Here is a 25863-nt window from a genome sequence, read left to right as displayed (position 1 = left end):
ATTAGTTATACTGGCATGTGAACAGATCAGCAAACGATACAATCTTCACTTAATACAGTCTACATAGTCTCACACTGTTACAGACCGCGACTCGTCCCGGACTAGGTGACGTAAATTATGAACAGTAGTGTATGTTTGTATCCGCTGCATTAGTTCCTTGCACTGAAACTAAACGTCTATTAAACTTACAGATGTTAACCTCAATGTTACCCTAAATCAACGGACTAGTGATAACATCGGTAAGGCTGTCGGTGACCTTGCATCCAATAGCAAATGAAATACATCGCTTGTATGTCATAACACCGAATAATATATTTCATAACTTATCTGAAATATGTGCTCCATAACTGGAGTAGTTCATAAATGAGTTGGTTAATTGAGATATTTGACACAGTTTCTCCGAGGTGATATATTTTTATAATGTTTACCGTCTGGCCAGGTTATTGAGCCATCTGGGTGACATATAGGTAGAGGTGTTGGAAACTCGTCCAGGATGTTGAAGAATGCGATGCAGTTGTCGTGGTCGTCCTGGGAACAGAAGCCGGCGGCCACTGTGATAAGAGCAGCCGTGTCATCTTTCTCCAACTTCACTCTGAAGAAACAACACTGAAGGATGTGAGATCTGGACATCATGTCTACAGCTACACTGACATGTTCATAAATCCCCTCTCCAGTAACAAGAGTAGTCAGATGGCAAATTGCCCGGAAAGCTTAAACTGTTCGTTTCTTCATTTAGAAGGATGTTATGCTGACATAGATCTTGAATTCGAACCAAATGTCAACGAATCCAAGCTTTTAAGGGATGTAATTTCTTCCAGTGGCCGCTCATATAAATTCCGTCATCCAAACATTTTAAAATAACGGTTGATAACATTTATGTGTTGAGTTTCTATAGTAAATAATCTACTTCGAGATAGTGTTATATCAAGTTCTCAGGCGGTCTTAGTTACTCACAAGATGTGAATTGTGTTTATACCTGATGAGTAGCTCTATTCCTCCCAGTATGTCCAGTTTCACATTAGTCGGAATAGTCTTTTCCAAACCTGTAAAATAAAACCGGCTTTCAATGAAGAATAAAAACTATCATTTCCAAACTGGAATTATGTTTATATCCTTCAAAACTTCATGCTCATGTACAACAATGTATATGTATATAATGCTTGGTATCTTTCTGTAAGGATAAGCATGGCCTTCATATCAACCTTACATGCATAAATTTAAAAGCACAGAAATCTGTTAATATTCTTCTATATATTTTTTTCAGAAACACTTGTAATTTTATGTAAAACAATGTAAATGATTTCCAACATAAAGTCCATTTTTCAGGTTTCCTTGAGACTGTGAATACTCCATTTAAGGAATGGCACCTACCTGCATATATATCCTTCAGGTCACCTTCAATTCCAATGGACGTGTTGAACTTCCCAGCACCGACAGAAAATTTCAAGTCACATGGGTCAAACCTCGCAAACATCTTATATGTCTTTCTGAACATGAAGAGGTTGAAATGTACACAGCATTCCAGTCCAAGACATTTGTCGTCAAATGTACAGTAGATGTTGTTGGGCATCGAGATTTTCATGAGCGGACAGGCTGCAAAACATTCATTACATTCATTTACCAAAGTTACATTTCCCTATGTTGTAAACTTACGCTAAGTGAATAAATGTTGTTTTAAGCCGTGTTCCATTATTTCAACTCCATCACGAAGCCTGTACTGAAGCAACTCCAGAACAAGCAATCAGCAACGATCCACGCGGCCGGTGAAGGATTACACTTAATCAGCCAGTTCACACATATATTTTACTTTTTGTCTCATTGTACGTAGGACCGCCTCCGTGGGGTAGTGCTTAGAGCGTCCGCCAGTAGAGCGGAAGGTCGCGGGTTCGATCCCCGATCCCCGACCGCGTCATACCAAAATATGGTACTTGTTGGTCCCGGCCTGGCATTCAGCATTAATGGGTACAACAAGGACTGGTCGGCTCGGAGTCAGTATATTGTGTCTGAGTGGGTGTATTCATGCTTCACTGCGGCATGGTATCTCAGTGGGCTAGCACTATAAAACCAGCTTCAGTCTGGGCTAGTACAAGCAGCCACACATACACATACACACGCATGCACGTCGTCATATGAGCGAAATATTCTCAAGCACGACGTTAAACCCAATTTCACCTCACCTCATTGTACATAAATAAGTGCAAAGACCTAGTCTGTCCGGAGGTCCCAGAGAGCCCGAACACTTATATCAATATACGGACATAAGTAGACTGGAGCAACCAAATGTTAATAGATAAAGAAGGAATGCTCCAGCAAAGTGTTGCTCCTTAATCATGAGGCATACTGTGACACATGAAGTTTATGAATATCGTGTCAACGAATTTTAGTAGACAGAGAAACGTAGTAAAGCCTGTTGTGTCGCTAAAATAGCTCTTTTAAGACGGCCTTTGAACGACCAAAGAGTGTCCAATACTCAAACTACATTAGTTGTACAGGCTGCATAAACTTGGCAAATTACTTAAAAGCGACAAAACAAACCATGATCAAGAGAAATATCTGTCAACAACACAGTCCATTGTAAACATTATAATGTACCACCAAACAGTAGGAATGACTTTAAGGAGACGGACCATGGACAGTCTTATCGCTTCGATTATCTTGTACTGATTGAAGCGTGGAAAGGCACATATCTGCGAAGATTATATAATTAAGCTAAAGACTGTTTGATACTGTGTGAACTGACTGTTTGATGGCGTGGTGAGGGAGTTGATCATGTTTTCCCGAGTCCCCTCTGCCCTCATCCCCCTCTCGGTCAGCTCCGTCCTCAGCTGGTCATCCGTCATCTGGTAAGGGTTGAAGCACGGCTTGTTGCTAATCATCTCCTGCAGCACAGAGAAACGGGAACATACATGATACATGGTATTATAGTGGACTATAACAGAATTTTAAGAAATCGTTCATAACTGTTTAATGAAATTGATATAGGTCATGGTCAAGATCAAACAGTCATAGTTCAGTAGTTCGACGCTGTGATATGACACAATACCTGTTATTTATAATCGTTTAAAACACAAGCTATGTACCACTAGCGACTAGGCTTGATCACCTTGCTTGTGAGTACGACTGTGAAGAATATTCATTTGTACAATGTTTCTCATAAGCCATACAATACAAAATTGTACCTTGATTGTTCTTATGACCTCTGCCATCTTCTCTTGACTCTCGTCAAGGCCGAGAATCTCAAGAAGATCCAAGATAGTCCCCATTTTCAGGTTACGGATGGAGAACTTCTTCATAAAGGCACCAGCTTTCTCGAAAAGGGTTGCCAGAGCTAAAATGAAATTTGGTAAGGTAAAGTTAGAATGTAGGTTGTATATAGCAGTGAGTCAATGCATCTTCTTGCTGGCTGGCTTGAAAATACGTACCATGAAGTTCATCAGCGAATTCCTATCATTGCCAAAACAGTTTACATGCATTTCATTGCACTTAAGCCATTTTACAGCATACACAAAGGCAAATACATACTATGTGTATCTGTAGGATACATGGAGGTGTCAGTAACATCTGTCGATACGTTACTGTACACTGTGTGTAGACATTTTCAAGTCAGGTTGCACGTTTTTTGTCTGCATTGTGAGAAACCAAAATTTTTCCAACCCGCGTATCATAATCTGCTCACCACCATCTTTTGTTTTCTTCGCCTTTTCTTTTATCTGTGGTTTTCGAGACTGCATCCTTCGGAACATAGAATCGGGCTTTTCTGAAACGATATACGTACAGGTAAAACGCTGCTGGACTAGTATGTTGCAAGGAAACACAACCGAGAGTCTTCTCCTATACAAGTTACGTAGCCGTGGTGGTCTGTCCTTAAATAAGTGTGACTGAAAAATGAATCCTGTGGAAACCAATTTTATCAATGATTATGTCTGCGTGTCAACAACGCCATTGCTGCGATATCGCCATGGAGAGATAGCCTCACCTTACACAACCAATATATCGATATTGTTTGTGATGACATTATTTATCTTGCATTTGTATTATGCACCTCAGACTATGATTAAACTTGAATGTTTCATCGATCAAATCACTCACTCATTGAAACAAGTATTGGGTGCATTATACTCCGTAATAGTTTTATACCTTTTTCACAAAAAACTCGATATTCCCCCAAACAATACACAGGTAACTATTTATCCCATATAATCGAAGAACGGATGGTAATTAAAACGTCAAAACAGAAATAACCTACTATTTTCTGCGTCGGCAACTGAGGAAGGATCTTTTGAGGAATCAACGTCCTCTGGCTTGTCAACTTCCTCTCCTTTTCTCTCTGGACTGGTGTCATTGTTGTCTTTACCGTCCAGACAGATGATGCAGTTTTCGGCTATAGTCTCAAACTGAGCAAGAAATTGGAAATCAACTGTCGTGCCTTAGTGTCTTTGGAAATCAAGTGTCGTGCCTTAGTGTCTTTGGTAAACGTGTGCGTCACAACATGACACACAATTTGTCAAAACAAATATGCTGACCAGATTCGTCACAGTATGTGTCCATACAAGTACGCCTTTGATGCAAATCGCACTGATTCTACTTCATACGTCTTGTATTTGGAACTTCATGATCACAATGTACATTTCAGATAAATAACTAAATTTATTCTCGGCAGATACACGTGCATGCTTATCTGTCTATCCCTATGCCAACACAGAAGGCGAAACGTTATCTACCTTAAACACCACCTTGTAGTCGTCACATTCTTGCACCCACTCAGGAATCTTCGGTATCCTGGCTTCCAGGTAGCGTGTAGGATCCACATAGCCGCCCTTCCGTCTCAGGGAGAAATGAATGTGTTCGTTACCCCCACACGGAGAGTTGGCCGCCACGCCTATCTTCTGTCCAGCACTCACCTGGAACAATGGAAAAAAAATACCTATCTAATCATAGCTTTCGAAAGTAAAGGAAGGATAACAATAGATGGATGAACAACTTCTTTGTTACAGCGAGAGCGTCGTTTCGGTGTAGGTTCTAAGGCAATTATCAAACAAGAGATGAACAGAATAAGGATTGGGTGGCACATTGGCACAAGTTTAAAGTGTTTGTAAAGCATATTGTCATCCTTCCTTACTGCTCCAACTTCTAAATGCCTCTCAAAGAAGTTCACACAACAAAGTGTTCTTGACGCCCCTCAATATGTGAAAGATGGTGTAACATTACAACAACAAATGTTGCGGATGATCCATCTGAATCATATACTGATGCATAAACACTCAACATCCATCATAGAGTATATGCCACTTTCGATTTCTTCAATAAGAGAATGCATAATCTTGAGAAGACGATTTGAACATTACTTTTATCAAGAAACTTCACATAAGATAGGGAGGGAATTTACTAAAAGTGATTGATGGCAGAAAGGTTGTACTTCTTAAGGACGCTTCACAGTATGGCACGCAGAAAATAATTCATGGAGTCTTAAAATCCCCTAATTATTTTCGTTGTCTCTTACGATAGACAGAACGTGTTGTGAAAATGCCCATTGGCTTGGTGTCTATGACTTAACCTGCATGCTACAACATGCCAACGTTAACTGTAATTCCACGTGGTGTTCATGGATATGTCTTTCGTCTTAGGAGCATAATAATGTCTACACGATCAGTATACGACTTACTGGATTGTCCACATATGTAGAGTCACCTGGACGTTGGATGCTTAAGGAGCTGTCAGGGTCGATGTTCGTGATGATGACCTCCGTTTCCTTAAGAGATCCTGCATTCGGGATGATGATGACCTCATGAGATTTGTCAGACAGCATGATGTTTCCAGCAAACGGAGCCACAATCTGCAGCATTAAGGTGTGTTGCTTTGTACACGGATATACCACGAGTGAGGGGGGCGAGCCATTGTAAAAAATATTTTAATTAAAAATAATAACGCCCTGTCTACCGTGTTTTGTGTTGCCAACATTACACATGCCTGAATAGATTGTCATATACCGCTTGGACTCATTATAGTTTCAAGCCACGATCAGCGTTTTCTGGTACGACGAAGGACGGCGACGCTTAGGCCCCTGGGCAACTTTTGACCCCGGGGACGGAGAGGAAGGGTACATGTACACATTACGAACATGCAAGTGAGTGAGAGGAGCTGGTTAGACACAACTTTGAACGGTATTCCAGCTATATGGCTGCATGGAAGCTCAATTTACGAGGAAAGTTCGAAATGATTCTGGCCTCAGCCATTTAGTACTTTAACGAGAACAGTGAGAATTACTAAAAAGATTTGACATGTGTACATGTGTAATGACAGACGAAACTCTGGACCACAATATGAACAGGTTTTCAAGGGGAGCACGAATTACACTGTGACTGTATTACACAGTGACACATGTGTACCGAACACTGCACGCGTTATATCTTAACACGACTACACATGTGGACGTTAGGCACCTCTTTGCCAGGAGATATTGTCACATCTATTCCTTCATGCTCGTATTCATCTCTATCCTTCAGTTCAGAGGGGTAGCTGCCCTGTCCATTGCATCCACCCCCAGCGAGTCGGAGGGTTCGGGGGAACTCCTTGTGACATTTGGGTCCGAAAACACGGTCGATAAGAGAGCGGGCCGTTCGGTATCTGAAGCCAATATGAACACCATACATTCTTCAAGTAGGTTGTATGAGGACATGTACAAAATACTCCCAATGTCTGTGTTCTCTCAAATCACTTTCCTCATATATGAAGTTACTTTGAATGAGGATTCCAGATGGAAAAAACGAGATATAAAAACTTGTAATCAAGAACACGAACTCTAAACATACAAGTGCTACCCGCCATGTTGGTTCAACCCCATGTTGGTTTATTTCAATGTTTACCACGACCCTCTGTTAAATAAAAAAACTAAATCATAACGCTAGATGATTTGGAAAGTAGTAGAACGTTGTTAAGATTAACGATATTACATGTTATCAATAGTTAATAGTTAGCATATTGTTCAGTGCAGCGTTAAACAACAAACAAACTTTACCCTTCCTTCAGAATGTTGTAAGCTTCCTTCACGGTTTTGACGAGATCAAACACCTTCTGGAAAGTGTCCACGAACTTCATTCCCAGTTTTTTTAGAGGTTCAAGAGGAGCCAGAACATCATCAACAATGTCCTTCAGCATTGCCACCACATCCTGTCTCATCGCAGTCTATAAAATTTGATCAGTATGTTACAACTTGCATCAAATAGAGAACAAACTGAGTTATCGTAAAATTTAACTTCTCCTATTCAAGGCATTCGGATATAAAGCCCATGTTCTACTCCTGGATGCAAAGGCTACTGAAATATTCACCTTCGCCGGATTAAATAGGAACATTCCACATATATCAAACAATAGCACACAAAGCTGAGTGATCAAAACCATTTTTTTTCAGTTTCCTTCATTTCAATCTAACATTTGAATTATTTTATTCAAATATGGGCAGTTTTCCGCAAAATATATACCCAGATATTTGGTGTTTAGCCATCCTGGTCTATTAGCAATTGGTGAGTGACGTTTTATTCCAGCTATTGTTCAATGGGGAAGACGTACCCGTACCGAAAACATGAGAAACGACCCGGGCCATCGTGGCCCTATGATATTCAATTAGCATGTCCTAGAGTTTGAAAACAGGGTCTTCTTTATTCAGATCTGACCACTAGTATGTTTTAATGGGGACCTATCTTTCACTGGAGTCTCAAGAGACAGATGCGTGATTGCTTGAATGTGTGAAAAGATGGGTCCAGTCCACAGTACAATAAATCCAATGTGGTCATTCATGAGGTAAATTCCAGCTCAAGTGCCTTCAAGACATACTCCGTATTGAATCACTCACCATGTTACTCTTCCCCTTGGAAAACTCCGCTACAGGGTCCTTCCTCCCCTTCGCAACCTCCTTGATCCATTTCTCCCCACCTCCCAGCAGCGCCGTCTTTGCTTTAACCCCTGCCTCCACTATCTCAACCACCTTCGAACCTAGGTCCATCCAGTCAGGAGGATTTTCTGTTGACACATGAGTCAGCATGTTATCTATAACACCAATAGTTATCCGTATGCCAGTGGAAGGTCCAACGAGAGGAAGTAAATGTTTCAGATATGGTGAAACCTCGAAGCCAGCATAGTCATCACAGTAATACTGCTACACACAATTAAAAAGGAATATCCTGAAGGCCCTGGTTTGATTTCCCACATGGATACAATGTGTTAAGCCCATTTCTGGTGTCCCTCGCCGTGATATTGCTGGACTATTGCTTAGGGCGGCGAAAAACAACTCAACAACAACAACAACAACAACAAAAAGGCATTTCACATGTCAAACGTTACTGAGTAGTTATAAAAAATGACTCTTTCCAGTTAATAGACACCTAGTCAAAGCGCGTCCCTTCCATCTGCATATTACTGTGGTAAATGTAAGTCAAGCGTAGTTGACGTTTATAATAGAAAGACTTACCGAGGGGTTTTTTGGCCTTGTTAATGACGTCAACCAGATTATTTACTTCTAGGCCAATACTGAAAAACAACAAACATTAGTCCAAATTAATAGACTTAAAGACAGAAATTATTTGAATCATGAAACGATATTTAAAGCTACTCTTTGACGAAGATAATCAGTGGTACCAGGTGTACCGTGAGAGTTACTCACGTAATGACGTTGCCAGCGACAGTAGAAATAGCCAGTTTGGGGTCTTTGTTGAACGTCCTGAAGCTGTCAATGATAGCCTTGATAGCCTTATAGATCATCTTCCCTGCCCTGGGTATTATAATCGTCACTGTCTCCATCAGTTGCTGAAATGGGCAGCACAATAATATTCATTTCTCTTTAGTAAACGTTCTTCTTGTTTATGAATAAATAATAGCGTTAAATGGAAGATTACCATTTCACTTACTAAAACATAAGGGAATTCAAAAACCAAATCGTACCTTCCTACATTGAAACATTTCCGGTAACTTAGCTCAACAGACCAGGTAGTTTGAGGTGCAATTTGAATATAGATTTTATCCATGTAAAGATGCTCCAATAGTAGCTGCCGACTTATAGCCAGCCTACCCAACTAACAGAAAAGGTTGAAACGGTGGTCTCAGTTACATTATGACACTACATCAATATTGACAGAAAGGAACTCAAAAATAATTATTACGAGAAGCACAAGATATTGCAGAAGACAAAATTACTAAGGTAATACCTACATTGTAAAAGCTGAGGACCGATGACTTGACTTCCTTGTAAAGATTTGTGATTTTCAACACAAGGTCCCTGGCAGGTTTAGCAAAGGGAGGCAACTGTTTCTCGTCCAGCTGACCAAGGACCGTCATAGCATCTGATGCCTTCTTTCCAACACTCACAACCTGTATCATACCATGATGTGCATCTACCTTATTGTCCTAAAGGGGGGTAGTGTGGTAGCCTAGTGGGTAAAGCGTTCGCTCGTCACGCCGAAGACCCGGGTTCGATTCCCCACATGAGTTCGATTTCTTTAAATATCCGCGTGTTATTGGTTCGTGTGTGGACTTCCTTGTCGTTGGTCTTTACGAAATGTTACACAACTAAGGAAATAAAAATATATAATTCAACTGGTCATAACCCTTCGACATAACGCCAGTAATGGGCTTCACACAGTGTACCCGTGTTGACAACCAAACACAGGTCTTTAACCACAAGGCTACCCTACCGTCCATTTACATACATCAGAACATCAACGAGACCTATTTCATGTTAAAGTTTATGGACATGTGGACATTGTATAGGGCTGGTCAAAAGTATTTTCTGATAGGTGATCTGCTCATGATGCCGAGTTTATCTGACCTCTACATCACAAAGCAACACTCTTGATTGTAGTATAAATTGCTCAATGAACACACCTTATCTGGAAGCTCCTCAAGCGCCGTCCTGAAACCTTCTATCATGTCAGTAAGCGAGAACTCCCCATCGATGATGCTCTTGAAGAGATCCAGACCTTTCCCTATAGCACCAGCAGCATCACCCTTGATAGCGTCGTAGAGTTCCACCAGTTTCTGGAGGTTGTCCACGCCATACTCCTGTAACAGGAACAGACGGTGCCAGCCGAAAATTTAATCAATTTGCATTGTACGTAATTAAATTTAAAATGTTAATTTATAATATTCTTATGATGGCTGCTTGACACTTTCTCATTTGGAAATGCTGATAAATCTGATGTGGTATTATTCATCTTGTTGGCATTTGAATATGAATTGTTTTCCTGTTACACTGGAAGGCATCAGGCTTCCTAACGTTAACACAGCCGAGTGTAGACATATATTCCCTGTCCAACAGAACGTAAGACATTGGAAACATTACAGGAAGGTCTTAGCGCAAAGCTACGTCACACGTTCACAAAGGGTAGACACACAACTATCACAGACAAGAGTCATTTGCTACAACGGTTTAGCTGAGCAGACTGGACACAACAGAAGTGGTTCAACGGGCTGCTTTGTTTGGTTACCTGCAGCATGTTCAGGTTGTAAGAAGCTCCTCCCTTGAAGCAGATCCTCGCCAGAAAGAATTCCAGATTCTTGCCCATGAAACCAAGGTGGATGCGGGCGTAGGCTTCATCGTGGATGTTAATTTTCATGTGTCCACTCAAAGGTGCTGTAACATGCAGTGACCATATATACTATTGGAATACAGTAACTGTGCATTAGTTGATGTTATGCCATTTTTAATGAAAAAAAGATATAACATGTTTTGTGGTGTCTTCCTTAATCACTGTAACTGTTGCCAGGATAATGATGTGACGTGATGTCCAAAGGCTTGTCAGCGAGGAAGCACAGACGACACTAAGCGACTGAAGAAAGCTTGGGAATGTTGTTCCATGACTAAACCAACGCTTGTTCCAGTTCACCTAACGTCAATGGGCAATCTGTTCTTGACGTAAACGTCGCTCCATTTCATCGTAAGCGTGCTCGATAGGGGACATGTCCTGAGCTGGCCATGGATGTTCTGCTGCCTCAGGAAATCTGTCACAACATGTGGACGGGCATTACCTTGCTGAAACGTGAATGTCTGTACACCCTTGCCCTGCCATCTGCGCTGTCCAGATGAAATATCGACTCGTCAGTGAACAAAACACTATCACAATGTTGTCTTCTAGATGCTGTCTGCACCAGGCAAGACGTACCTGTCGATGACGCTGGAGTAAAATTGGACGTATTGCAGGCCTCTTACCTAAGCATAGATTGTTGAAGGCCAATTTCATCCCAGATTTTCACGGATCGAGGGGTTGAGAGGAACATGAAATGTCAAAATCGTCTTTGTGTCGACGGACAGATAATATCGCATGTCAAATAACTCCAAGAATTCTGTTAAACGCAGAAATTATTATTGAGTGTGTTGGGTTGTGTTTTTAATGGCTTGGATTGCTGCATCATTTTTTTCAAGTTAGGGTATTCGTCAATTGTTTTTGAATGGTAGTCTGACATTACAGTTAAAATAAACAAAGATGTTTTATGACATTTACAATGGAATCTGAAATAAGAGTATATTATGATAATCTGTGATATCTTAAACACTGTGGATATGGAATGTCGGTATACATAAAACACCGTTGTGTCGAAGTTTGATGTGTCGAACTTACAGTTATCTCGATGTTAAATCTTCTTTTTCTTTTATTTATTCGGATAACTGTAAGTATTTACAGAGGTCGCTTCACCTTCGACACAATGGTGTGCGACTGTATGTCACTGACACGAGCATACCTATCTTGAAGTCTAAAGCGTTGTTGATGAGGAGTCCAAAGGAAGCTCCAAGTGTTGTGGTTCCAATCATCTTCTTCCAGTCTACGCTCGGTGAGGCCAGTATGAACTCGAGCTTACCGATGTCCCTTTTACGTCGATGGTGTACTTCAATGTCCCGTTTGCCAACATAGCGAGGATCCACGTGAAAAATGGATCCATTCATGGGACTGTAATATATCAGATGATTAGGTTTAGCATCGATTTAACAGTTTGTCTGAAGGGTACAATCAGGTCATCTCAGCTCAATCGGAAACAAAATGCAATGTCGAAGGCCTAACCGCCGGACACAGATATGGTGCTGGTAACAGACCAAACCCCAGAATTCATGATAATTTCATTCTCATGCTGCTTAGGGATGCTTCTCTTTGCAGTAAGATGCCTCTTCTAGGTGACAACTAACGGATTAATGGGGAAGCCAGGGGTATACAGAAATCAGTGACTGAATGATAACAAAACACTTCGGACGTTATTCATCCAGCCACTCTATTGTTATTCATCGTCAATTCGTACTGGACTGGTGAGGAGGTGAGACACCGTTTTAACCTTAAAGCAACCCCAGAGTCCCCCTGAAGTAATGGTCTACGGACAATTCATCTATGATGTACAAAAGTAAAAAAAAATGTGGATTGTCTTACCTTTCGGTAGTAAATTGGGGGGGTTGGAAGAAGTAATATTTTTTGAAGCCACAAAATATGCCATTAAAATAGCTTTTTGTATGAATTGTTGAAGGTATTCAATATTCACCCTTCTTCTCTGTACATGGGAGCTATATTTGCTGCTTTTGGGTGAGCCTGGTATTGTAGGAGGGCTTCATATCGGACCTTCTCGTCGTCATCGTACAGGGCTGTCCTTAACATCAGATGTGCTGCCTGGATCAGGGGATGATGTATCATTATTACATCTTACCCTCGTACCTCTACTCGAATATTTTCTACTGATGTGAAGCATTCCTTGGTGCCTCTACCAAATACCAGTTGATAAAAATTACAGTTTGACAATGTTTTTGTTTACATTTAAGAGTGTATTACTTCATATTTGTTCAGCTGTTGCCTATCTGAATAAACGAAGCTGTACTGAATTACCTGTTTGGTTAGTTATAAAGTTAATTGTGTGCATACCCCTTCATGTTGGTACTTCCTTAAGGCGTGTATCCCAGCCCGCTTCACCCACTGAGAGTTGGTTGTGTTGACATGTGACACAATCATCTCAAATGATTGGTCGAGACCGGCATTACCCAGAGATCCCAGTAAAATAACTCTCCAGCGGTCGTCATTAAGGACTTCAATTTCTGTCATAGTAGATCGTTTCGTGCGGTAAAGCCAGGGATCTGGAAAAGATGAGCAGATAATTAATCCACAACAGGCTCAAGATCGGGATGAAAGTAAGTTAGGGATTGTGAATGTCATTGGATCTGTAAGAATATAGCAGTCACAGACAAACCTGTGAACGCCAGATGTGTGAAGTGAAAATTCAGTGAGTTCCACCGAGTTAACAAAGTTTGGTGAAAATACAAAATTATGTTCGTGGTTGTTGTTCTAAGTCAAATAGTTATTCTCACCATGTAATCCAAGCCATCCCTCAAACTTCATGACAATATCAACCGCCTCCTCCTTCCTCCCAGCGTCTAATAGTCGCCTAGCAACCGCTCCCAACGCCAGCACCATCCTGTGATATGTTTTGTGTTCTTGTAAAGTCACAGGGGCCTTCTCGCGCTCAAAACACAGGCTCTTCAGTTTTGTGATGATACCCTGTGCAAAAAGCAAAATATACAAATAATCCGGGATCTACATTCAATCCGAACCATTGCAGTACTCCCTGGGCTTCCTCCCGTCGCTTACACCTCGGGAATTACCACTGCTGCTAGTCGTGGTAGAATCAGTATTCTTTCAGCAAATAACCAGTGTTGTGGAGCTTGTAACTGTTATACCACACATGTCTACACTTACATCTATCGGTGGTCCATCAATGGAGACGATGTGGAACATGAGCTTGTACTGGTATACCACTCATATCTACACTTACATCTATCGGCGGTCTATCAATGGAGACGATGTGGAACATGAGCTTGTACCTGTTATACCACACATATCTACATTTACATCCATCGGCGGTCAATCATGGGAGACGATGCACTACAACATTTACATCCATCGGCGGTCAATCATGGGAGACGATGCACTACAACATGCGCGTGTAAGGCGATTTATGCAGCTCCCAAGGGAGCCGTGCTGAAATAGGTGATACAATCTGGGAGGCTTGTAACTGCTATACCACATATTTACACTTACGTCTACCAGGGGTCCATCAAGAGAGACGATGAACAACATAAGCTTGTAACTGTTATACCACACATATCTATATTTACATCTATCGGTGGTCCATCAAGAGAGACGATGTACAACATAAGCTTGTAGCTGTTAAACCACACATATCTATATTTACATCTATCGGTGGTCCATCAAGAGAGACGATGTACAACATAAGCTTGTAACTGTTATACCACACATATCTATATTTACTTATATCGGTGGTCCATCAAGAGAGACGATGTACAACATAAGCTTGTAACTGTTATACCACACATATCTATATTTACATCTATCGGTGGTCCATCAAGAGAGACGATGTACAACATAAGCTCGTAACTGTTATACCACACATATCTATATTTACATCTATCGGTGGTTCATCAAGGGAGGCAATGTGGAACATGAGCTTGTAGCTGTTATACCACACATATCTATATTTACATCTATCGGTGGTCCATCAAGAGAGACGATGTACAACATAAGCTTGTAACTGTTATACCACACATATCTATATTTACATCTATCGGTGGTTCATCAAGGGAGGCGATGTACAACATAAGCTTGTAACTGTTATACCACACATGTCTACACTTACGTCTATTGGTGGTTCATCAAAGGAGACGATGTGGAACATGAGTCTCATCACCAGGGAGGAGTCGGGTCTGGATCTGTTAAGGACAAGGTCCAGCAGGAGCTGCTGAGACAGGTCTGTGGTCAGACCAGCGATAGCATCAAACATGTGGTTCTGGTCCTTGAAGGTCTTAGTCAGTCTGTAGATAGATGTAATGGAGGATTGAAAAAGCGCGCACCACTGCTTGCAGGTGTCGTTGGGACCATGATGATTAAAATGCATCTACCAGTGGACATGTTTATGCATCACGTGAAGTACAAACAGGTAAACTAGATAAAACTAGGTAAACTAGGAGCTGAGCTAAGGTGATCAACTGGTATAAGATATTCATTATACACACGAGGAACAATCAGATACCTGGCAGTTAATAATACCATTCAGCTTAAGATGATCTTTGGATGGCATTTAGAAGTGATACACATGAGGAAGAGAGTCTTTCATGGATGTCAACTTCTTTATTATGAGGAACACAACGTTTCGGAGCATATCCTTACTCCTTCATCATATGTTAGGCGATAAATAAATTTTTTAAAACATCCCTTTACAAAGTGTTCAAATACGAATATAGTATACTACTTGTGTATAATGTACAGGTGTATAAATACATATTCTTATGTAAAAACATTTATTGCATAAAATATTGATTTATATAAGACAAGTGCCATCAAACTGTTCCAATTTGTGTCTAGTAAGTACTTTAAGGGTTTATTCACCTCGGCCTGTCGGTTAGGTAGCGTTTGGCAAGGAGAGTCAGCTGTTTGTCAGGTAAGTCCCGGAGAACGTTAACAAGTTCAGTGAAGCATTTGTCCAACTTCTTCGAACCTGAAAAAAAGACAGCAAACATTTTAATATTCCAGATTCTCCCCTTACTGTGTGCTTAAGAAGCTTGTATTCACACTCCGATCAACTATTTGATTTTCAAAGGTGGTATTTACATATTGATAACCTACAGGCTTTAGAATCCACTAGGGGCGGTGGGGTAGCCTAATGGTTAAAGCGTTGGCTCGTCACGCCGAAGACCCGGGTTCGAATCCCCACATGGGTACAATGTGTGAAGCCCATATCTGGTGTCCCCCGCCGTGATGTTGCTGGAATATTGCTAAAAGCGGCGTAAAACCAAACTCAGTCAGTTAGAATCCACTATTTACAACCGAATCAAATGTGTGGTTTTTTGAGACTTGTGTTTACAAATGGACCAAATGTGTGATTTAGAAACTTGTATTTATTTACGGGACTCTATAACATTAAGACCCTAGACCATATCTACACATAGTAGTACCTTTATCTGGCTCGTTTCGCATGCAGGTGAGGTTCCCCTTCACATACTGCAGGTACTCCGTCACATTGACTGCTGTCTTCTTGCGCTTCACCTGGGACAAACGATGTACTAGATGAGGGTTCTGAGGTCCCGTACGTCTACGTTGATTCTCAATTTATTATTTAAGACATTTTCCTATCAAATGTGCACATACGTTTTGCACATTTTCTGCATTTTATTATTTTATTGGTTTCCTTTCTGTCACCGACTGACATAAGCGTTAGCGTGAGATTAATTGGACGAAAAGCTATGGTTCGTTAATATGCAAGGGGATTTACATTGTTTAAATTGTGTGCTACAAAATATTAACGATTCCTAGCTTTTAGCATTCCATTTATGATGCAAACTTAGGTGTCTTTAGACTTTACTGAACAGATTCTCTGTATATTATCTTTCTCTTTCTAAATGCTTTCTGATTCATTTTTAGTTTTCTTAAACAAGATCACATCAAAAACCCCATCGATATTAACAATACAATTTGAAGAAGGTTTTCAAGGAGGAAGGTTTGAAAATGTTGTAACAAGTGTTTGTTGTATCCGATCGATATGAAGGTGACTGAAACGATCTACTGTTTCTGACGCATCTGAACAGGAGTGCCATCGCTAACGTATGAATACAAATTTTCACAACAGAAATCGAGTTAACGCCACAGATGGGGATTCACTCTGTATTTTGAATGTAAAAGATATATAAACGGTTACCTCTTTGATATGAATGGACGCCGTACTGATGCCTGTCTTTGGTTTGCTGGGAATACTGACAACCTTGTGTTTGCTGAGGAACACCAGCTTTCCTGAACCTTGTGCTGACATCTCGGGTAATTCTGGAGACAGCAATCATGTAGACTGTCATATATTACAGTTTTGATGTACTCTTCTTCACAGCACTGACACAGGTTTCATGTAAGTAAACAGTTCCAAACGCGATAGATCCAAGACATTGTGTATTCAAGTCCGAGCGAGGTTACAGTTTTATAGAAAAAAGTGGGTGTACAGCATTTTGGAAAACGTGTGTGTGTGTGTGTGTGTGTGTGTGTGTGCGTGCGCGCGCGCGTGCGTGCGTGCGTGCGTGCGTGTGTGTGTGCACGTGCGTGCGTGAAAAAAGTCAATTAATTTCCATTTTTTGGGGTTGAATCCGGTTAATCATGTGTATGATTTTATCAGGATCCATGTATGGATTCATTGAATGTGCTCATTTAATAATAAACATAAATCGTTCTAGTAAATTGAATTTGATTGGGGACTTGTTAGTCTTGGTATAAATGTATATCTGTCTTAAGTCAGATCCACATAAGCTCTTTTGAAGATAACATCATCCAACAAATAATGTACAAATTCGCAGAAGCATCTGTAAAATATTTACCACCGCTGATAACCGTAAGGGTCTGTCATAACTACATATAACTGCTCACCCATTTCTGTGAAGTTGTTGACCGCCTTGACGGGACGACTGTTTTCATACGGGTCATATCTAGTGAGTGGTAGAAAATAACATAGATATAGACAGTACCAGGTGCGTATGTTACATATCTAGCCAGTTCAATCCTTTTGTCTGTGACCGCCTCCATGGTGTAGTGGTAAGAGCGTCCGCACGGAGAGCGGAAGGTCGCGGGTTCAATCCCCGACCGCGTAATACCAAAAGACGTTAAAATATGGTACTTGTTGGTCCCTGCCTGGCGCTCGGCATTAATGGCTACAACAAGGACTGTTCGGCTTGGAGTCAGTATAATGTGTCAGAGTGGGGTATTCATGCTTCACTGCGGCATGATATCTCAGTTGGCTAGCACTATAAAACCAGCTTAAGTCTGGGCTAGTACAAGCAGCCGCACATACACATACACACGCATGCACGTCGTCATGTGAGCAAAATATTCTCAAGCACGACGTTAAACCCAATTTTACCTCACCTCACCTTTTTTCTGTGGTGCCACTCATTTGTATTCTCAATAAGAGGGGCATGATGATCACTTAACCGGAGAGATCATTATGATCACATTATGTAGGGTAGCCTAGCGGTTAAATGTGGATACGATGTGTGAGGCCCATTTCTGGTGCCCACAGTCGTAATAGTGCTGGAACGTTGCTAACATCGGCGTAAAACTAAAACTCACTCACTCTAATCACATTGAGGCAACGACCTGTGTCGCTATCTCAAATTAATCTGAAATGAGGGTAAAATACTTTGAGAGCAACGTTGCACATAGTCCAGTAAATTTAAATGTTTGAGTATGATGGTCGTCATTTCATTAAGATTGATAATCAGAAATAAAAAAACCAGCGTGGTCACGGCGTTGACAAACCCAGAAACATCACCATGACGACCCGTGATCCGACCCCACAAACAACAAATGGACGCAACTCTGCACATCGAATACCGGGGCCTCTGCTGACTGACTTGGGCAACCGTGCCAGGCAAATGAGTGTGATATAATAAAGATGGTGACATCAACAGTAAAATGTGTTTTCAAGCGAAATATTCAACATCCTCACCCTTCTGCAGTCTTATGCATAACCCGGAACTTCTCCTCTACTTGAATGGTGTGCATTGTTCCAAGGGCAGTGTCGTAATACAGCGTCTGAAACCACGCCCATCATATCGTCATATAGTCAAGTATATATGCATACCCATGGTAATCAAAGTACTTTGACTTATTCGTCTTGCTATGTTTTAGCATGAGAACAGTATATGATGGGGCAGTAGTTTTAATCTGACAAGTGTTCATTGTGAGAAAAAGAACATTGGTTGAGGCGCTCTTAAAATGTCAAATGTACAGTACAAAGTCCGCCACAGCGTTTAACACCTTCGGTCCTCTCTGAGTAGACGACAAAGGTTGAAGCAAGGTGTCCATGTTTACGTATTGTCTGCGTAATTGCGTGATGCGTAGTGCGTATTGTCCAATTCCATGTGTACGCGTGTAAAGGCTATGTGATACGTCAAATCTTTCTTTTCCTGGAGATCGTACTGATCATAATTGCAGTCTACAATTCCACTTTGCTTCTCAAAGAACGCTAGAAAAATAATAGACATAACAGAAGATGTGGTTATTGCAGGGTTATTGTACTTGTATGTGAAAAAACACAAACCGAAGAAAAAACATTATTGATTAAAAATTAAAAAAAAATAGTAGCAATAAAATAGTAATAAAATAGTTTGAGCACATGGAAACCTAACTTTAATTGTTCAAGAAGTATCTCGGGTACCGAATTCCTTGGAATTTTGCAACTTGTGTGGGCAATGAAAACCACGTGACATTGGCAAGACCCCTTGGGAATCCTTACTAACGGCCTCCGTATAGCTACGTGATGCGTATTCGGACGCGGTTTGAACGTAAGCAAGATCACGCACTAAACATCACGCAGTACGTACCACGCGTGCGTGGAAAAAGCTATATTTACTATTTTAGTATAAAGTGTTGTCTACGCACTGCGAATCACGCCCTAGGCAGACATTGAAACCCTTGGTTAGACTGTTTAAGGTTTCTGTTAAATTATTTCATTTTGGCTTTGTTGGGGTTTATCACGTACTTGTAGATGCAAGTCACTGTTTGTTGTGTGAGCTTGTTGTGTAACGCCGCACTCAGCAATATTCTAGCTTTATGACGCAGTCCGTAAATATTCCAGTCTGGACCAGACAATCCAGTGATTGACATTATGGTCATCAACCCGCGCAGTTGTAATACGACGACATGTATGAAAGAAGTCAGTGAGCCTGACCGCCCGAACCCGCTAGTCGCCTCGTACGACACGCATGGGTTGCTGAACACCTGTTCTGACCCTTCTTTTCGGGGAGGAGCGGTGGGGTAGCCTAGTGATCAAAGCGTTGGCTCGTCACGCCGAAGACCCGGGTTCGAATCCCCACATGGGTACAATGTGTGAAGCCCATTTCTGGTGTCCCCCCGCCGTGATGTTGCTGGAATATTCCTAAAAGCGGCGTAAAACCAAACTCAGTCAGTAAGTCAGTCTTTTCGGGGACGTTATCTTGATCTGTTTGAAACTGATCCCGAATTTTCTCCGTTTTGTATCCTTCTCACACATTATATGGTATAGCAATATGTCCATTGTACACTATGATATGCCGTTTCAATGTATTATTGGAGGGAATAGATTTTTGCAAAGTTAACTAAAATTTCGAGCAGTATTTCCTGATATGCTTCCTCGGCAGCAGCAGAAAGTGCGTGGTCTACCTTGGTATAATCTGATGTTGCGTGCGTGACGGGGTGGTGACCCGGATATCTCGTCTTGGTGAACACGTGACCTGTGTGAGTTGGCCGCACAGAGTAGGTGGCGTTGTGAGGACCTGGAGTAGGATTGCAATACATTTAAAAAATGTCAACAATTAAAGAAAGGACTCGTATATTCAAGACAACCAATATATCAGACTGCATTCCTGCCAAACAGTTATATACCATTGCGTGCAACCCGTCCTTGACAAGCAGCCCATCTTCGTCAACCAACCCACCCACGAAAACCATCCTATCCACATCCTCCAACACATCCACGGACTCGGACCAGTCCTCAATCAACATCCTCCAACACATCCACGGACTCTGACCAGTCCTCAATCAACATCCGTCCTGCGGCATCCAACTCTTTCTTATGAACACATCCCGGATCATAAGCACAACCACGGCCTCCAATCTATCACATGTTTAAAACCCATTTCGACCTTACAACAGCCAGCCAGCCCTCCCACGGCCAGCAATCAATCTAAGTCGTCAATACTAACCCTGACACCCAATGCCTGCCCGGTCCCAGACCCTAACCCCGATCCTTACCCTCATGTCCAGTTTCTCTCACGTGATAACCCCAGCCGTCGTCAGTTGCATGGACATGACCCTGAAAAGACAACCAAAGACATTTGTATCCAGGTGAGAAGGAATGAGTGTTGGTCCTTAATCAATAACAATCAGTACGATATCTACTGCCTGTAAACAACCGAGTGTAGTCAATCGGCAACCATAGCATAGACTGCACACTACACCGTCGGGAAACGATAATACACTTGTAGCTGTGTCTGACATTATAAGTTGTATGCTTCTCTCGAGGGTAATACGGTCTGATGTATTTCATCAGACTGTATTATCCGAGGGAGAAGCATACAACGTATTTATCTTACCGCCATGTTAAATGTACAAAACATCATTTAATGTTATGTTAAAGATCGCGACCGACTATATGACATGTAAACAAAATGGCGTCTGCCTCTCGACTGGATTTTAAAAATCAGTGAAACATATTCTGACAAGCTAAAGACAGCTAGAAAAATGGTTAATTATGTTGAAGTCGAGTGTGCAAACCACTCCACGTACAAAATAGCTTAAATAAAGCAGTGAAAGTCGGTAAAATAAATATGTATAAAGTGAACACAAAAACAGCTGATCGAACGGTTTTCGAACTCGGGCACTGCATGCGTCATATCATGACGTCATACGATTGTTAGCGCTTCAGCTTCTCGGCGGAGAGCTTGGCGGTTACCGTGGCAGCGGGTAATATTTACTGTTGTCACCCTCCTGGGAGGGGTGAGACGGAAACTTGTTAAAGCTTCATTGACCAATGAAATTAAAGTATTTTACATGAAGGTAAGATAATACACCTTCCTGATTCTTGTCTGGTTGACATATTCAACACAAAGGTAACTCTCGGAAATGCTCCTTGCTTCTCCGGAAGACACAACAATGGTCTGTTTAGAAACATGCACTGAGCTTCAGTTTGAATAATTAAACGTTCGTTTAGTATTGAACACAACTATTGTGAGTTGAATGTAGAAGAAAACTGTCAATATTTGAAGACGTGGAGGTCTCGGTGAATTTCTGGAGCAGGTTTATGGTGCTGACAGACCAGGATTCGTAATCGTAGTTAACCTGGGATTCAAGTTTATGTTAAGAAGATCCTGAAATGTGTAAGGGTCGTAACCCTGCACCTAAGACAACTTTGATTCACAACCTATATGTAGATAGGTTCATTATTGTGTTTTCCAATTGCAAGGGGTGCATAGGCGGATCCAGAGGGGGTGTGCAAGGTGTCCTGAAAGTTTATTAAATGACCACTGAAGCTCTCGTAAAAACAGGTGAAAATGAACTATGCACCTCCCTTTTCACAAAAAGATGTATCTGACCCTGTGGTGTGTGTGTTTTCTAGCATCAGTCCTTAGCACCGACCTTTTGCAATGCTACAAATCAGTGAAATTCAGTATAAATGTATTTGTTAATGGGTTGATAGAAAGATCCAAAAATATATGAAGCGACATTGTTTTAAGTTTCACGAACGCCTGTATCTTGGTGATGATCGATATCACTGGTAATGCAGGTCTCTCAATTACTAAAAATCAGAATGTTTTCAAATATGTACATATCTATATCTCTCAAACAAAACGTTTTCTCAGTTAACTTCTGTTGTACATATTTTAACCTATGTCTGTCACTTGTGTATATTGTTGTAAGATGAATTGTGTAATTATCAGTAGGGGGTCTTTCTAAGTTGAACAACTTGTGCCCGATCCTTTTCTTGAATGAATAAAATATGTTATAATCAACCGCCGCCATATAGCTAGAATACCGCTGAGTGCGGCATTAAACAACAATTAAATCACATCAAATCGAAAGTGGATCAAGTGGTATAAATGGTTTATTTCGTGTTGTATCAAATACTGCCATATCAATAACTCGTGTGTCGAGCCAATATCTGATCATATAAAGACCGCCACCCTGTATCGTGGATATTGCTTAGTGCGCCGCTGACTATACAACAGGAAACACACATGCGTGTATTGTATTATAGAGCAGTAAAGTATGCACGACATGTACCGTAAGAGGCGGGACACAAGTTTAAACATATAAAGGCATAAACTTCACATCCTGCACAACTGTAAGCAGCACGTCTATTTCTTTTTTAAATGATACGCCCACAGGGCTTCTGTGTAGGTCGTCTATTATGTGCCGTTTACCACAGCGGGGAACGCCCAAACCTCATGCATACGCAATTCTTACATGACTGGTGGCCTCGACTTGTAATTATTGAAACGGGCCACACGCTGTCGCAGGTCCTCCGAGCTGGCTCTACCTGTTCAGGTGACGGACCAGGAAGTAGATTACTGACGCGCATTGAAGGGTAGTGTAAATACAGGAGGCTGCAGATCGCATACCGATACAAGCGCTTATATTTCACATGTGGCTGACGGTTGCTTTTGTGTGTATCCAATGGCACCCGAGTTAGAATAGCTCCCCAGCACGCTAATGGGTGTCGTGAGGGTCGATTAGAGTTTGGTTGGTCAGGTGAAACGTTGAATTGCGTGACAGAAACCACACTGGTATAACATTCAAGTTTTTCTTCTCACACTATTGGGACAGTTCAAATATATAAAACTACAATTTCTTGCTACAAGCCATTGGTCCACGGGCATGCGCGACTCTAAAATAAGCAAAATTATCAGATGTGTTATCAAGTGAATAGGAATCACATAAGACTATAATTGGGATAAAAATGGGATTCGAACCCGCGACCATACGGTTCCAGGACTCCAAATCTGGCAAATGCTTGATAGAAAGACGGCGTTTTTAACCACTGAACCAACCATGATCTCGCACTGTATAGCAGCAGGGGTGAACTAGAAAGGCGGAGGCATAGTCCGTAAGCCGATATATCTTTAAGTCGGTGTTTTTTACGGTTTTATATAGTCGGATTCGTACATTGGACTAGCATATATTTCATGATCTCGGGAGAATTACTCGGATATCAGAGACTCAATAAACATAGTACTATCAATGTTACTAGTGTTAGGTTAGCAGTACATGACTTCCTGTTTAAGGTCATGTGCTCATAGCACCAGCCACTGTTAGCATCCAAGGTCCTAATAAAGCTTTCTAACACGAAGCTCAACCTGTAATTTCATTACACCCACCACATTTTGACGTCAAGACTAACGATGTTTAGGTGTAGAATTCTATTAATCTATGAACCTATAAGCAATGAGAACCGGGAATGCTGTCTAAAAGACGGTTCAACACTGGCAGACTTAGACGCCTGGTTAACTAGTAATTCCTCATTACCTCAGTGGCGTGGTGTAGACGAGACGCGAACATGGCGGCGGCTCCTTTCTTCATTGCAACAGCTTCGTCGTCGTCGTCAGGAGGGTGGTAGACATGGAGAATCTCGCCACGGGACGTGATCACAAACGAGAACCTGTGAGATACATAATGAATGTCCGTGTGTAGATTTGATAATAACTGGTCAAGCAAGACACCTTGAAGACTACAGAGCGATGGTAAAACATACTTTGGATTGTTCACATTTGACCTGTTATCAATACTTGATAGTGATTCATAAACACATCCTCTGTCATCGTATATCATTGCATCAATCACTACATTATCCGGTCCAGACTAAAATGTTTTTGTCGTACAGCTGTAATACTGCTGAAACAAATACATACTCATGATATAGTCATAATTGTACGATTGACTCTTTCAGCAGAGATTTCTTATGGACGAGGAAATGGTTTTGTCCGTTTTATTCAGGGGACGCTTAAAATACGGTGGTAATTAATTGTGTTTCACTAGACTCAATTTAGCACCGGACTGCATAGGAAAGTTATAGCACGCTACTACCACTAACACACTCTTGTCATACCGTGGCCTTTTACACAGTCAGTTTTTAGGCAGAGTAAACAATACACGACCTTGTCAAAACGTTACTAGGTGAGAGAACATTGATTAACGCCGTATCAGCAAATTTGCAGCTTTTCGGAGCGAGAACGTTACTAGGTTGAAAACATTTATGTTATATCCATACCAGGAGCATATCTATTTTTTATTTCTTTCATTGGTCGCCACGATCAAACATGGGTAATCTCTCTCTTGTCCAGATCGCTGTGAGGTAGCCTAATGGTTAAAGCGTCTGTTCGTCACGCCGAAGACCCTGGTTCGATTCCCCTCGTGGGTGCAGTGTGTGAAGCCCATTTCTTGTGTCCGTGCCGTGATATTGCTGGAATATTGCTTAAAGCGGCGTAAAACCTCACTCACTCACTCACTCAATCAATCAATCAATCCGTCAATCAATCATTCTATCCCTCTCCTTAGATGAATAAGGGCGATCAGAAATTTAAACGTATACGCGCTCATTGATTTCACAATTACCATTTCGAGAAGTCCAAATGATGGCCAATGGTATCTGAAAAATAACAAGAAAATCAACTTTATAAAAAGTATGGTATCAAAATATCAAAACAGACACCCTAACATGACATGCAAGGCAATATAACTTCAAGGCGGAGTTAAGACTACGAGACATACACATATGTAATACCAAGAATTCCTCGCCTATGCAGTATTCACCTCCTCTTCCATAGTCTATAGTCTTATCATATGTCCCTGTAAAAAATGGCCTATGCACGTTGCAAAAATAGCTTTAACGTATATTACATATACTGCTCTTAAGAAAGAATAATGTTTGGACCTGTCATAAAACTAGAATTAAATTTGCCATAAGACCTTTTCTTCTTTGTCAGCCGGTGAAAAGTATTTTGCTAAGAAACTGTGCAGAAATATAATGACAGGCGTGTCTGTGCGGCAGTCATGACACAAACAGCAAGAGACCTCGATCATTCAGCTGTCTTTGGGCGTTATGCAAGAGCCATCGCGAAGTCAGATTGTGACTTTTAACATTCTGCGGATTCACCGGAGCGTGACTTTGAATGTTTTGCGAAAACTAACACGTAAACAATCCCCCGTGCAATGCAATATCCAGACACGAGACACAATACATGTCTTGAATGTTTCCTAAATTAAAAAAGGGAATTAACTGCTGTATACCATAGTGAAACCGTGATCAATTGCAAAATCCACG

The 25863-nt window shown here is 41.2% G+C and overlaps 1 protein-coding gene across 1 annotated transcript in view; it reads right to left on the bottom strand.

The window, feature by feature from the left end:
* Positions 1–25863, bottom strand: part of LOC124282204 — a gene marked incomplete at its 3' end in the record, with an annotated part of 102220 nt that overhangs the window by 63663 nt on the left and 12694 nt on the right. The window contains 31 exon segments of the mRNA XM_046718166.1: positions 429–592; positions 977–1043; positions 1372–1593; positions 2741–2879; positions 3180–3328; positions 3677–3757; positions 4247–4394; positions 4722–4901; positions 5663–5833; positions 6441–6624; positions 7016–7182; positions 7850–8016; positions 8465–8523; positions 8657–8799; positions 9202–9360; positions 9874–10050; positions 10476–10621; positions 11728–11933; positions 12511–12635; positions 12885–13093; positions 13325–13514; positions 14671–14845; positions 15420–15528; positions 15986–16076; positions 16726–16847; positions 17436–17494; positions 18514–18599; positions 20208–20320; positions 20799–20859; positions 24069–24201; positions 25155–25188. Of these exon segments, the coding sequence (XP_046574122.1) occupies positions 429–592; positions 977–1043; positions 1372–1593; positions 2741–2879; positions 3180–3328; positions 3677–3757; positions 4247–4394; positions 4722–4901; positions 5663–5833; positions 6441–6624; positions 7016–7182; positions 7850–8016; positions 8465–8523; positions 8657–8799; positions 9202–9360; positions 9874–10050; positions 10476–10621; positions 11728–11933; positions 12511–12635; positions 12885–13093; positions 13325–13514; positions 14671–14845; positions 15420–15528; positions 15986–16076; positions 16726–16847; positions 17436–17494; positions 18514–18599; positions 20208–20320; positions 20799–20859; positions 24069–24201; positions 25155–25188 (4236 nt within the window).

The sequence above is a fragment of the Haliotis rubra genome, unplaced genomic scaffold (genome assembly GCF_003918875.1).
Source record: "Haliotis rubra isolate DU_JTF1 unplaced genomic scaffold, ASM391887v1 Scf1087, whole genome shotgun sequence".
NCBI lineage: Eukaryota > Metazoa > Mollusca > Gastropoda > Lepetellida > Haliotidae > Haliotis > Haliotis rubra.
The sequence above is the reverse complement of the archived record's forward strand: the minus strand, read 5'-3'. Positions and strand labels throughout refer to the sequence as shown.